Source organism: Erythranthe guttata, chromosome 14, assembly GCF_056151865.1.
Source record: "Erythranthe guttata isolate IM_541 chromosome 14, IM_541, whole genome shotgun sequence".
Classification (NCBI taxonomy): Eukaryota; Viridiplantae; Streptophyta; class Magnoliopsida; order Lamiales; family Phrymaceae; genus Erythranthe; species Erythranthe guttata.
The window spans coordinates 6,099,655-6,114,787 of record NC_142546.1 but is presented as its reverse complement, the minus strand read 5'-3'; the positions used below and the strand labels follow the sequence as shown (position 1 = coordinate 6,114,787).

General features: G+C 36.0%; 1 protein-coding gene across 1 annotated transcript; it reads right to left on the bottom strand.

Annotated features, from left to right (window-relative positions):
* Positions 1 to 7,639: 7,639 nt before the first annotated feature.
* LOC105956583 (FACT complex subunit SPT16) lies at positions 7,640 to 11,793 on the bottom strand. The gene is made up of 3 exons (XM_012980434.2): positions 11,614 to 11,793; positions 11,033 to 11,097; positions 7,640 to 10,940 (listed from the first exon to the last, which is right to left on the bottom strand). The coding sequence occupies exon 3, from the start codon at positions 10,929 to 10,931 to the stop codon at positions 7,767 to 7,769; it is 3,165 nt and encodes a 1,054-aa protein (XP_012835888.2). The 5' UTR covers positions 10,932 to 10,940; positions 11,033 to 11,097; positions 11,614 to 11,793; the 3' UTR covers positions 7,640 to 7,766.
* Between the last annotated feature and the right edge of the window lie 3,340 nt (positions 11,794 to 15,133).

Sequence of the window (15,133 nt, the reverse complement as noted above, 5' to 3'; positions counted from 1 at the left end):
GCAATATGTCTAATGCATAACCTAGATGAACAAAATGCAGTATGCGTGATGTGTCCATAAAACTTTAAAAGTTGCAAGTCTGGACACAGACTGTTGCAACAGTTTATGCAACTGCACAGGTCAGACAATACAAATTCCAAGCGAATTTCGCAAGGAATCAAACATTTGTGCATCTAGGGGTTTAGTAAAGATGTCAGCAAGTTGTTTCTCCGTTGTGACATACTCTAATGAGACAGTTCCTTCCTCTACAAGATTTCTAATGAAATGGTAGCGAATTTCAATATGCTTAGTTCGAGAGTGCTGTACTGGATTCTTGCAAATATTAATCGCACTCATATTGTCACAATAAATATGCAATAAATCTTGACTAATACCATAATCACATACCATTTGTTTCATCCATAAAAGTTGGGCACAACAACTACCAGCGGCGATATATTCCGATTCAGCAGTGGAAAGCGAGATACTATTCTGTTTTTTGCTGTACCAGGACACGAGATTGTTCCCAAGATAGAAACATCCTCCAGTTGTGCTTTTTCGATCGTCTGCACCACCTGCCCAATCAGCATCGCTAAAGCCTCGGGTTTGAATTCCTTCTTCTACCGGGCCAATGACTTGATCCACTGGATGATTCTTTTTTACTCTTCTTGAGGGTTCCCTGTGAGTTTGATCATCCAATTCGAGAGGCCTGACTTCAGCTTCGTCTCCTGTTTCAGAATTGACATCACTTTCTTCTGAATTGGTAGAGGCTGCATCAACTGTTGGAACTGTTGGTGCGACACTGGAGCTGTTTTCCGATTCCTTTGTTGGTTCCTCTTCCAGTGGTCCTTTCCAAATTTCGTACGGAGTTTTAGTGGTACCTGGTCGAAGATAGACTCGATTTATAATATGACATGCAGTGTTAACTGCTTCTGCCCAAAAACGAGGAGCGATCTCCTTTGCGTTCATCATGACCCTGGCCATCTCTTGCAGAGTGCGATTTTTGCGTTCAACCACTCCATTTTGTTGAGGTGTTTTAGGTGCGGAGAATTCATGAGATATTCTTTTGTGCCAAAGCACTGTAGAGTCTGACAGACTGTTGAAACAGTTCATACCAGCAGAGACAAGAATATAGCAGTTGTCAGATGATCGAGTTCCTTGAATAACACAATTCTCGTCTTTGTCTAATACTCGACATGCGAATTTGTTGAATCTGACTTCAAGATCTTGATCACATAGCTGGCTGATGCTTATCAGATTTGACGTGAGTCCTTCTACAAGTAGTACATTCTTCAGCTTTGGCAGATTCTCATGATTTAGCGATCCTTTCCCTAGCACTTCACCCTTTTTTCCGTTTCCAAAGGTAACAGCTCCACCGGTGATTTGTTGATAGTTTTTCAGAAACTCTTTAACACCGGTCATATGTCGTGAACACCCACTGTCAAAATACCAATCATTAGTAGTACTTGCTTTTAAAGAAGTAATCGCAGATAAGCATTTAAACGTGGACTTTTCAACCCAAATTTTTTGCTGAGGTCTGTTGGAAATATCAATTTTATTTTTGGGTTTTTGAGAGGGTGAAGGAAAATAATCAGCCCTAGCAGAGTAAAGAGAACGAGCCACAAGCTTTTTCACAAGTTTTAAATATTTGAAACATCTAGGACGTATGTGACCTGGATTTTGACAGAAAAAACAAGTGGGAATAAACCTTTTCTTTGAATTGTGTTTCGTTGCTTCAACAGTTGCAACTGTTTGTGAGACAGAAGCTTGTTTAACAAAGTTGATTTTTTTGTTTTGATCTTCCTTTCGCTTTAGATCAACTTTGGGTAGCTGACTCCCTCCTATGGCTAGACGATTATAGTTTGGCTTGTTGTTGCTTAAGATTTCATCTAGATTACCTCTACCCAAGTTCAATTTTGCAATTGCTTCTTGAGTTTGAGTAAGTTTAGCCTGCAAACTATTTTTCTCTTGATCACTAGATATGACCCTTTCCTCAAGAGTAGAGATTCTTACCTTTAGTGTCTTGTTTTCCTCTACAAGCACAAACTTCTCCTTTTCCAGGAAGTTATTTACCTTAACGACGTCGAGCCATTTTTGGTACATTTTTTCATATACCTCCTTTACTTCATCCAAGGTTGGTTCTTCCTCATCACTGCTGCTGTTCGGATCCTCTGCAAAAGAAGAATTTTCGTTTAGATTTTTTTCATAATCAGAACACATATTTTCATACCTGGATTCTGTTTCACAGTCTGTTGCAACAGTTGAAGCAACAGTTGATTCTGAGCTGTCCAGAGGAACTTTGCTGCTGAATGCTACAAAGTTAGTGACTTGATTGTTGTTTCCTTGGTCATCATCAGATTCTTCTTCATCGCTCCAACCAGTAGTAAGTGACATTTTCTTCTTTTTCTTCAGGGTGTTTGCGCATTCTAATTGAATGTGACCAAAGCCTTCGCATTCTCGACATTGTATTCTTCTTGGTTTTGACTCCTCTGAGTTATCTTGATTTGAATTTCTCCTAGAATTTTGAAAATTCACGGGTTTCCCTGTGCTTGGAAGATTTCCCCTTCTTTCGATCTTTTTGAGAAATTTCCCAAAATTTTTCGATAGTAGTGCCAAGGATTCTTCAACTGTTTGCTCATCTTCTTGAGTTGACGAATTTTGGGGCGTTGCATATGATGTTTCTGCTTGAAAGGCTATCTTCTTTTCTCTAGACTTTTCACGATGATTTTCACCATGATTGAGTTCTTGTGCTAGAAGTTTCCCCATGAGTTCGTCTAGTTTGAGCGTGTCAACGTCTCTGACTTCTTCAATGGCAGCAATTCGGTAAGCGAATCTTTCAGGTAATGAGCGCATAGCTTTTCTCACTAATTTGCTTTCTGAGTATGGTTCACCGAGTGCGTATGATTCATTTGAGATATCACATAATTTAGCATGGAAGTCAGTGATCGTCTCATTCTCCTCCATCTTCAAATTTTCGAATTTGGTGGCCAACATCTGTAACTTGGATGTCCTTACAGTTGACGTTCCTTCGTATGTGACTTGAAGAATTTCCCAAGCTCTCTTTGCAGATTCACATGACGCTATTAGTTTAAATTGATTATCATCAACACCACTAAATATTGCGTTTAGGGCCCTCGAGTTGTAGTTTGTGAGTAGTATTTCTCCATCACTCCAATCTGCTTCTGGTTTGAATACTTCCTCTTTGTCTTCTCCTTTGATCATGGGAGGTGTCCAACCAGTTATGATGGCGCGCCATGCTCTCTCATCTATGGATTTGATAAACATCTTCATTTTTTATTTCCAGTATGAGTAGTTGGAGCCGATTAGAAGAGGTGGACGAGTAGTTGAAGATCCTTCTCGTTGAGTATTCATATCTGCACAAAATAAGAGTAATCAGTTCCCAAAATCTCACTAGATATATTTAGTGACAGGCTCTTGATGCCAATTGATAGAATTATTTCGTGCAAATTAATTATAAATTTGTGTCCGATAAATCCCAGATTCAGTTTTAGCTACTGTTCTACTGTTTTACGAAGAGTTGCAACAGTTAATGGAACAGTAATAAAAAGACACAAATTTTAAAGTGGTTCGGATACAATTGTACCCTACATCCACGGGGACCTGCAAATGAAATTCACTAATTTTTAGTTTTACGAATACAGTAATAGGACTTAATCGAAAATGCAAAGACTCCCTCTTTGTCGACGCCGTTCTTGTATCCTACGCTGAATTGTGAATCTTCACTTTGCAGCACGTCCCTTTCCGCACGGTTGAAATTCCTTCAACGCTGAGTCCCTCAGTCGGCGGATCGACCTCCTCCCGAGATCTTCTGAGTTCTCCTCCCGAAGAACCGATCTTCTTTTCGGTGAAAGAAGCAAACTCCTTTTTCTGTATTTTCTTCTCGATTTAAGATCAGGAATTCTGGAGCAGCAACGTAAGAGCAGAAAATAGTTTTCTCTCAAAATAAAAGGGACAACGTATAAAAACGTTGATGCTGCCCTTCTTATACTTCCTTAGGTGAATTAGTAGAGCCCTACAAAATTAGAGCCCATTAGGTTAGATATAATCTTCACGTAAGGAAAAAAGAGTTATGTAAACAAGGAAAGTCTTAGACAAATAAATTCCTTGTTAATAAAACACTTAGGCAATTAAATAAATTAATGACAAAATAAGAGTTTAAAGAACTAAGGAAACTTCCCTAGTTTTTATACACGTTTTTCGCACACGTGTTGAAAAACCGAAATAGAATCCTCTCGGATTCTAACAATATACATAGCCGTGAGTTAGAGGTTAGGTTAGATATTAAGTATTTTATTAGTTTAGGTAATTATCTTTCCTAGTTAGATTAGGATTCTAGGGTTTTCTTATATTCAAATAGTCGTCTTGTGCTAGGGTTTTATAATGAAGGAAAAAATATTAAAGAATAGATCTTACGTTTCGTAGGAAATATTTATGATACTCGAGAGATCGCATCAATATTCTCCTACTTAAGTTAACATGTACGGGTTTTAGAAAAATTCAAAAAATGCCACGTGGCAACAAAATGCCCACCCAATGTTTATCACGAAGTGTAGAGTCGAAGGAGGCTTTTTTGTCATATGTGGTAATTTTTCGTATTTGTATGATTTAATAATAATTGATTCAACCATCATGTTTTGTATTGTGATATTAAAAATTAAATCATGGCAAAAAATTCACCATAAATTCATTTTTTATTTATTTATATTGTTTAAAACTTTCTTCTATGAACTAGTTTGAAACTATTCGAGTTAGATTAGACAACCGTGAAAAAGATCACCAATCTCTATTTTATGAAACTTTTGATTTATTGAACATCATACTAAAAAAAATTAATGGGAAGTAACCTGAATGTAGTGATGGTATTTTTCTAGAAAATGTTCTTATTAGATGCTAGTAGGGACGGAAATCGGACGTATTGGATCGGAAATGACTTTTTCAAAAAAAAATCCAATTTTTTGGAAGTAAAAAATGGGTTTCAATTTTCGTTCGGAAAAAAGGGAACGCAAAAATTCATTTTGATTTCGGAATGCCTCGCCGACAGAATTTTTGAAATTACATTAGTTTATAATCTCTTATTTCAAATTCGGATATAATGAAAAATTTCATAATATTTTTCTATATTTTTTAAATTTTTGCTAGGAAATGCAAGAAAAATGCAAAAAGTATTCGACAAAATACAATAAATAAAGACACACATGTAGGACCAATAAATTGAACATAGATTTTCTTATAAGGAAAAATGCAATATAAACTTTCTGCTACCAATTATTATGTTCTAAGGTTTTAATTTGCTTGACCTTTCGTAATTTATATTTTTCATATAAAATATAACATAAGTTATAGTATATAATTATAAAATATATCATAAAATTATATTATATATCTCAAAAATTCATAGAAATATTCGGAATTAAAATCGGATAGGAAATTGAAATTTCCGATAATTTTATATACCATTCCAATTTTGTTCAAAATAAGTTCGGAAGAATTGGAAATCGGAACTTCGAGAATCGGAATGAAAAATACGTTCTAAATTCGGATTTTTTGGATCGGAATAGGTGTCTAAATGTTTGCAAAAACTTATTTGAAAGCAGAAGTTAATTAGTAATTGTGAGTTAATGCCTGGTGTTTTCATAATTCTCCCTATATGATTGAGAAATTAAATATATATATATAGGTGTTTGCAAAAACCTATTTAAAAACAGAAGTTCGTGTTGTGAGTCAAAATGAAATTAAATATTTATTTCTAAAAGTTGGAGGTGTTTGCATATTAGGTAAACAATCAATTAAAATAGAACGAAAAAAACATGTACTCGGGTGCTTTGAAAATTATAGTTTAAAACAACTTATTTTAAAATAAGTAAAAGCAAAAGCTTGTTTTACAAAAACCTAAAAACAGATTATGTGAAGAAAAAAAAGTTCATAATCCATTTTTAAAAGTTTCTACAAACACCACCAAGACATGACTAGGGGTGCAAGGTGGAACTGAAATTCCTAACTCCGCCGGTTCCGATCCGAGAAGTTCTAATTTTTGAAATAACTTTTTTATTCCGACTTCCAAAATTCCGGTTTTTCCATTTTTTTTCCGATTGGAATTGGAATTTTATAAAAGAAATTTGGAATTTCCTATCCGATTTATTTTTCGGAATTAATCTGAAAATTCCGATTTTTTTTTTCCGAAAAATGCACGTATGATAATATATATTATAAATACTTAATTTTTTTTGATACATTAATTTGATTTAAGTTTTGTTTTGTGATTTTTAAATATTAAATTGGAAGTTTTATTAGACATTATGATGTGTTTAGTTTTATTTAGTTTTTTTGAACTAAAATTTTGTAATTATTAGTTTTACTTTTATCGACGTGGATGTTCTTATTTTTGGAAAATTATGAAAATGTCAGAAAATCTCCGCTAAGTTTTTAAATTTTACAGCTTATTTGACTTCCGATTTTTTTTTTTCCGAAATTATAAAATTTCCAGGACTTTTGGAATTGGAATGAATTTTTTAGATTTCGAAAGCTTTGGAATTAGAATTGGAATTAATTTATCCATTTTTTTTGCAAATTTTCCGAAAAATGCTAATTTCGATGCAATCCATCCGACTTTCACCCCTAGACATAGACGAATGTTTATTTTAATTTTCGACACACACACAACGGAACTTTCAACCGCACATCACCCATTTATCATCTTACAAACACTCCCATGTGTTTGTCAAATTTTAAATTAGAGTTCTTAACTTTTAGAATTGATGATCAAAAAGCCTTTTAGGATTAAATTAGAAAAAGAAAATCGTTTAATTCAAATTTGGTCCATAAACTTATCTTTAAACTGAAAAAAATGAGGTTTCTACTTAAGAGTGGATATTTTTTGAATGTATTTTGTTGGATAAAGAATATGTGGAAAAAATCTACCCAAAAAACTTATCAAACCTAGAAAAATTGGTGCAACAACCTGACCCTATTCACTACTACGTAGGGGTGTTCATTCGGTAATATCGTACCGAAGTGTACTGAAATATCGATAAACTGAAATTTCGGTACTCCAAAAATTTATACTGTTTATCGAACCGAACCATTCAATTCGGTACTATTTTTTTACTGCACTAATTCAGTTTTTTCGGTTCGGTACGATACAAAACCAAAAAAATCATTTTTTTTAATGTTTAAAAATATATATTTAAACTAATTAATTCTTGAATTTGACATTCAAATTCCAATAATTGGCCCCAAAAAAAGGATTATCAAAAGAAGCTAGTTTGTAAATAATGGAAAAAATTACCAATCTAAAAGTATTTTATAATTTGTTATAACCGTAAATAATTTAAAATAAAAGAAAAAAATAAATACTTATTAAATATTTTTGTATTCGCTACGGTACGGTATACCGATCATCAATACAGTATACCGTACTGAATACCGGAATTTCAAAAAACATTAACCAAATACCGAATCAAAATTTTGGTCCGATCGAGTGAACACCCCTAGTGTACCTAGCGCACTTGAGTAGTGTGTTGTTAAACACATGTTTACACAAAATTCAAATCTCACTAGAATTCTGAACTTAATATCACACCCCACAAACAAAGATGACAAAATTATATTTAAGTGAAAAAATAAACTAAGTAACAAAGAATTAAGAATTAATTTAATTTCTCAAGAAATCTGTATACAGTAGGTGATAAATATTTTCAAAATCTAAAATGTTCGGCATAATAAATTCAAAATCTAAAACAACTAAAACATTAGTCTTCTTTAATAATCTATCTGAACCTCGTCCTCTTTGCGGCGGCACCACCACTAGAGCCGCCGCCGCCGCCGCCCCTCGATTTTCCCATCGCCTTAATCTTCCTCCTCCTCCTCCTCTCATCCTCACTATCCGACTCCGCCCCATGCTCTCTATCGGCATTGCTAGCTTCTCTCTCAAGCTCCTCCCAAGTCTTCCCCTTCTCTTCCTCCGACTCTTCCTCCGAATCATCTTCCGATTCAACCAAAGACTCACTATCCGAATCATCATCTTCCGATGCGGAATCAGGCTCCACATCAGACGGCTCATAACCCAAATCAGACTCACCCGAATTATCCGAATCCGAATCCGTACCTTCCAAGTTCAAAAAATTCCATCCGCCATCATCGATAAACTTCTTCGGATCATCCATTATGGTCTTCAAAATCGGGCGCCAGTTCAGATTCAACCTGCTCTCGTAGTACTTAATGTCTGTTGTATCTAGCCATTCTTTAATCCCGTCAATCGAAGAAGACGGGATTGAATCAATCCTCATTACATCGCGCTTGAAGTCTTTAAAAACAATGGCCAAGTCGAAATTCTTCTGCGCAAGACCAGCTCTCTCGAGATTGACAATCTCAATCTCGCTCAGTGTTATCACGACGAAAGGAGTCTCTACAAACTCAACCAAACAGCTCGAAGTTGGGACTATGAAAGACGATGACTTGTACGGAACACCGTAGAAACCGAGCTCTCGTAACGGCTGGTCAAACTCTAAATCAAGGTCTCGAAACTGGGGCTGACCCCACAGATCGTGCACACGGTTAACGAAATTCTGAAAATCCATGTTTATTTTGTTCTTTCGATCTCTCTCCCTCTGTTCCTCCTCGATCTCATCCGGGTCGTAAGCGGATCTTTTTCCACCTCCGATTGTTTGGACCATCTCCATTACTTCAACATAGAACTGCACATCTTTAGTTTTCTTTGTTCCAACCATAATGTGATTGTGTAAGTGAAAGTGAAGGAGCGTAATCATCTCCTTCTCCGCTGGCTGGAAAAAGGCATGTTTTATGTTCGCGTACATAATATCCACACGCTCGTCATTTCTTGTAGTGGAGTACCGTAAACCGTTCGTATGTGCTTCGAGCGAACCCATTAACTTTCTCGCACGCCCTCCAAAAGTGGGGCGTATCCACAGATCATGCAATTTTATCGGCTTAAACTTGTTACCGGAAAGCACGAGTTTCTCCTGACCGACAAGAGTAGCCCTCTCAGCCCTTTCAGACTCCCTAGCCATGACATTACGCCGGAGGGTTTTAATCAGCCCCACCACTTCGCTTATGTGCCTCGAATCCTTTGAACGAAACGAAACCTCCTTCAAGTAAATAGCACTCTGATTCTTTAAAGAATTCGCATCGTGAGGAGTGAAGGGTGTGCCGGGCACATTGAAGACGATTCGTATGCAACAGTTTCGATTCGTTTCTTGCTGGCTGGTAACGGTCTTCACAGTAGCAACATGGAAAGGAACCATAATCCCGTAAACAGGTACTAGAATCGCGTCGTGCTTTTGGTCAATCTGAATCGTCATTCCCCTGGGTGGAGGAAGTTCGTTCACACTTTTATACGAAACTAGATCGTTTGCCGTCTTTGCAGCGGCTCTTCCATCTCCATTACTAGATCCAGCGCCAGCTAGGCGTCGAGCGGTTTCCTCATTCTTTTGGCGGGCGAGTTCGGTCTGATGCTGCTTACGGAGTACTTCCTTCGTCATCTCCCCATTGTCTGATCGAAGCGTCGCTTTGGCAAATACAGCGTCTTTTTCTTTAGGCTCGTGTTTCACTTTCACCTCTTCTTCATCTTCACTGAACGAGTAGGCAACATCTTTCATATCTTTTGAGCTAGCTGAGGTGGCAACATCACTACCATTATCCGTCACAATAATTGTATCGGCAAGCAGCATCGAAAAAGTCCAACTCTTTGGATTGCTCGTATTTGCTTGCAGGTTTTGGAAACCAAGTGAAACATTGAAAACCATTCCCGCTTTAATCAATCGTTCGTTCTTTGCATTAAGACCCAACCCTGATTCACGAAACTCCAAACCGATGCCTGTCCCAGCAGATTTCGTCAAGTTCGGAACTAGCTCAGGAGCATCCCTCTTCACTACAGCAAGAGCTGCCTCATAAACAACACTCATATTCCTTCCAGGCTTTAATGCGAGAATAGCTGTCTCGTGAGCCTTAAGAAGAACTTCATAAGCCTTACTCTGCACGACATTCGAGTCAATAAGATATGTTCTTGCTATGTTAGAACAATAGCTGTTATAACTCGAGCCGATTGCACAAATGATGACACTGGAAGAGTCGTAGTACAAAAACTCGTCATCGCTCGAAGCAGTCGGTCTCAAATCGAATTTCCCCCCACTCTGAAAAATCGGAGGGTAACAGATATCCACGGTATCAGCCTTCGGGTTAAAACTCTTTAGGTTAAAACCAATCTTCACAGGGTCCAATATAGCTTTCTCCGTGTCGTTCATCAGCAAAGCATGTGTGACTTTCCTCTCCTCATCAATCACCTTTTCAACTTTCGGAACCACAAAGTTCTTCATTGCACAAGCAGTCAAGTACGACGCTTTCTTTACACACGTAATCTCGTTTTTGTCCTTAACGGCAAAAAGATCGGACAATCCATTCGTCATATCACTCAATAGCAGGCCCGAACCTTTCAATTTATCAGCCCACATCTCCAACAGTTCCCCTTCCGGGGCTTCTCTAGCAATATATCCGACTGAATTTGACACCGAACGAATAGAATCGAGAAGGGAATCCATTTGACTACTTCCACTGTCGTTTTTTGCCATCACATGCACGACAACATCAACACCAACGGTCTCTTTAGCAGACTTCTTCACAACCTCGATCAACGATGCCTTTTTCGGCCGGCACATAAAATGGATATGTTTGTCCGTGAAAACAATAATTGTCTCTGGAAACTCGTAACCAAGCAGCCATATATTCAGAGCCGAAGACTTGAGGTAGCGCAAATCGTTCGAAGGCGGTGGCGTGGCCACAACGAGCGCATCGGCAGAACCCCACAACTCGTCTTTGTGGAGACGCCAGTTTGTGTAAAGGACTTGCAGTCGTCTACTGAAAGTATTCACGTTAATTGTACATATAGACCCCCTTGATGCATTCCCATTTGCTGCCATATCACCCACCTGCCCAAGTTGAACAGACAAAATGAGTATATGCATTTAAAAACCATCAGACAATCAATAGATAAAAAGCGGTTAAAGGAGAATCGACGTACTTCTGGTAATTATCCAACCAATCAAATTATCGACAAGCTACTGCCCGGTCAATAACCTCGTCTATCTGCAGTTTAATATCACATGTGAAAAGCAATGAGCAATGAGAAATAAAGCAAAAAGACAAGAAATAATTAGATCAATCATTTTCCAAGTATAATAAACGACGAGCACAAATATTAGTTAACATTGCTGTTTATGCCGATAAAAATCAAACTAGTTTCCATAATCGAAAAAATATAGATATCGTCGAATTTCCCCGAATTAAAAGTAAGTAATCAACGCCACGAAATCGAAAATCTCAAGAATTCGATTCCAATTCTAAGAAACCCTAAAAAGCACCACATGCAGCCCAATACTAATTAATATTTCCTCAAAACCCTAACATTGATTAGATGAATTAGAAAAACCCTAAAATTGATTAGGAAAACTCTACGAAACCCTCATTTGGTTTACACAATCTTTGACCAAAAAACTCAATTTATTTCCGCAACAATTTTTTTTTTAATTTAGGGTTCTTGATCACTTAAAAGTAATATACAGAAATCCCAATTTCGAACAAGCAATCCAGCAGAAAACTCACATTAAATTTAACCAGAAACAATCACCACCGGATACAAAATAAAACTCCAATTGAATTCACAACTCAATTCACGAGACCACCGCCGAGCAGGAAAAAAAAATTGAGAAGATTTTTTCTTCGACGCGATCGATAAAAATTTGAGCAGAGAGAGAGAAAAAAACGGAAGAGCGGTAAACGAATGCGAGCATGCATCGAACTGAGCGCTTTTATAGTAGTGGGAAGGCTGGAAATTACGAGACTGCCATCACACGTGGCGGGTGAATCTTGTGGCGGTTGGACTAAAGAGTAAGTCGACCACGTGCGATGGGTTTATCTTTGTGATGGGTAGTGGGAATTTGGCTTAATTTCCACTTTGCACCCTTGAAATATACCATCTTGGCACTTTGCGCCATCAAAAAATAATAATAGCACTTTGCACGCTCAAAATACAATAAATCGCTCACAATGCACCCTGAATTGAATAATAACTGCAGTTTCATTTTTTGTTGGTGTTTTTTTTTTTCGGGGTGCAAAATAATAGAATAAATTGCTATTTTCTTGAACCCTCCAACATAATTCGTTTGATGGATCTTTTATTGTAACTGGTTGAAAATATTTGGTAAAAATATTTAGAAGAAAATATGATTTTCAGATAACTTGATAACAAAATACATGAATGATTTTTCTCCTAAAATATTTTATTTTGATAAAATAATATAATTTTAAAATATGTTGATGAAATGTATTTTTATTTTTGCACTTTATAGTTTCAAAATGATAGATGAATAAAATAAATATTTGATATTTGACATCCTAAAAAGTATCACTGAAAGTATTAAATTAATTTTTTTAGCTTTAAAAATTCATTTGGAGTGCATTATGCATAAATTATTGTGTTTCGAGGGTGCAAAGTGCTATTAATTTGTTTCGAGGTTGCACATTTTGGCATTTTGGTAGTAAAAAAATAAAATAGGAATATAATAAGGCTTAATCCCACTTTGCACCCTCAAAACACAATAACCCATTCACAAATGCCCAATGAATTAAATATTTTAAACTTAATGAACCCAATTTCATTTTTTTGGTGTTTTTTTACATGGTGCAAAATAACAAATTAAATTATTATTGTTTTCTACTTTCAACCTAATTTCGAGCGTTAAGTGTGAAAAAGAAAAACACACCAAATTACTTTAAAAACTATATTTTCTTTAAAAAAATATTTTTTTTCTCACTAAGTTATTCGATTGATGGATCTTTTATTGTAATTGGTGAGAATATAATTTTTAAATACCTGCATAACAAAATAGCTGAAGGATATTTTTTTGAAAAATGAGAGATAACCCACTCAATACACAAAATAATAGAGTCGGGATCTATTTTATAATTGCACATTTGTAAAGAAATAAAAAACTGATATTATGAATTGTTGGACCCGCTAGGCTTATTGTTATTCCCCTACTACCCTTTCTTTCTATATCTTCTCATTTTTCTCTATGTTTCTCTTTATATTCCTTATTGAGTTATTTCTCTTATTTTCGTGATTTTTTTCTCTCTCTCTTCCCCCTTTTTCTCTTACTTTCTATTCCACTCTCTCATTTCCCAACAAACGTGAGGGTTATTTATTACTCTCTCCTCTCTCCTCTATCTTCTTCCTCTATCTCTCTCCTCTATTTTTTTCCTCTTTCTCACTCTCTCATCTGTTTTCTTCCTCTTTCTATGTTTCTTCTTTCTCTCACTTTCTCTCACTTTCTCCCCTTTCTTTCTCTCATTCTTCTCCACCTCATTTTTTACTTTATGAATCATATATTTATGATTTTTATTGATTGAGATAAAGTTTTGTTGTCGGAATTCCATTTCGAATATCGGAATCTCGACCTTAAACTGAATATCAATATAGCTAACTGATGAAGGAGTTATAGTTGACTATCGAATTTTTTATAGTTGACTTCGGAAAAATTATAGTTGACTTTAGACAACTTATAGTTGACTAATCATTTTATAGTTGACTTTGGGAACAGTATAGTGGACTACTGTTAAGTGTATATTTTTACACTTTATCGTACCTTTTTATTTGAGCTTTTGGTGTGTTTTAACGATAATTGGTTCTTAAAAAGTTGATTTATTGTATTTTAGGTACAAATTGAAGAATTGGAAAAGTATGGGGTCAAAACTGCAATTTTGGAGAAAATATGGGCCAAAAGTGAAAAAATCAAAATTCTGAAGAAACAAGGCTCGGACCCCCGTCCCAGTTTTAGTGCAAATTATGGGACCCCCGTCCGAGACTCCGAAGTTGCGCAGTAAAGGGATTTTAATTGCACAAGGAAACTGCCTTCTTCCCCAAGTTCTTCACCCTATATAAGACCAATCCAAGCACACAATTAGGGAGCTTTTTACGCAATTTGGAGAGCAACAAAGCAATAACGAAGACGAAGAATTCGAAGACTCTAAGCATAGATTTATCGTTTATGACTTATTTTATTTGCGTTTTTGCTTTAATCATCAGTAGCTAATTTTCTTATTTCTAGGATTTTATTTGGAACCCTATGTGGGATTTATGAACCCAATTCTATGATTTTATGCAAGTTTAAATTCCGGATTATTTCTTCTACTTGTTTTATTAAGTTCATGAAACTGGCCACTTTATGCGCTTTTATGTTATTGTTAATCGCATGAATCGGAAGATCGGGTTAATAATTAGAACTGTGGTAGAAAAGCCTTTGTGGTATTAACATAGGAATATAGTTAATCTCTTAGGTAGCCATTATTGAGATTTGTGCTTAATGCTGTGTTCTAGAATTAATTGCATAGGAATATAGTAATTGAATCTAGAGTATTAGAATCGTAATACACGCGGAAGCGAGTTATGATTATTTTAGCATCTCAGGTTAATAATCCGGGTTAATTGCTTGCATAATTGAAGGAATTGGGGGAGTAATAATCTGTTGGGATTTATTATTTAATATATTATTTAATTATTATTTAGTTAGTATTTTATTATTAATTAATTAGCATAGTATAATTAGATTGAATATAGCCGTGAGTTAGTAGTGGTTAGGAGATTATTAGGTATTTAATTAGTATAGGTAATTATCTTTTCTAGTTAGATTAGGATTCTAGGGTTTTATTATCTTTAAATAGTCGTCTTGTGCTAGGGTTTTATTATGAAGAGGAATAATAAAGAAGAGTTTTCTTACGTTTAGTAAAGAAATCTTATGATACACAAGAGATCGCATCAATTGGTATCAGAGCGAAGTTGCGATAACACCAACGCTTCGTTAGCAAGGCAGAGATTATATCAAAGCTAAGCTGGAGCAAAGTTGAGATCACATCAAAACTTTGTGAAAATCATGATGTCAGAAACAAGACGGTTGGAGCGATTGGAAAAATCCGTAGAGAAATTACGGATTGATTTTCAGAAATTGCTCGAACAAAGTCAAGGACGACGTCAACACCAACACAAAAGCCGAAGGGATCGCCAACCATCACCGCCAACGCCACCGCCGTTGTTGCCGAGCCTATCGTCGGAGGGAGAGGAAGAGGA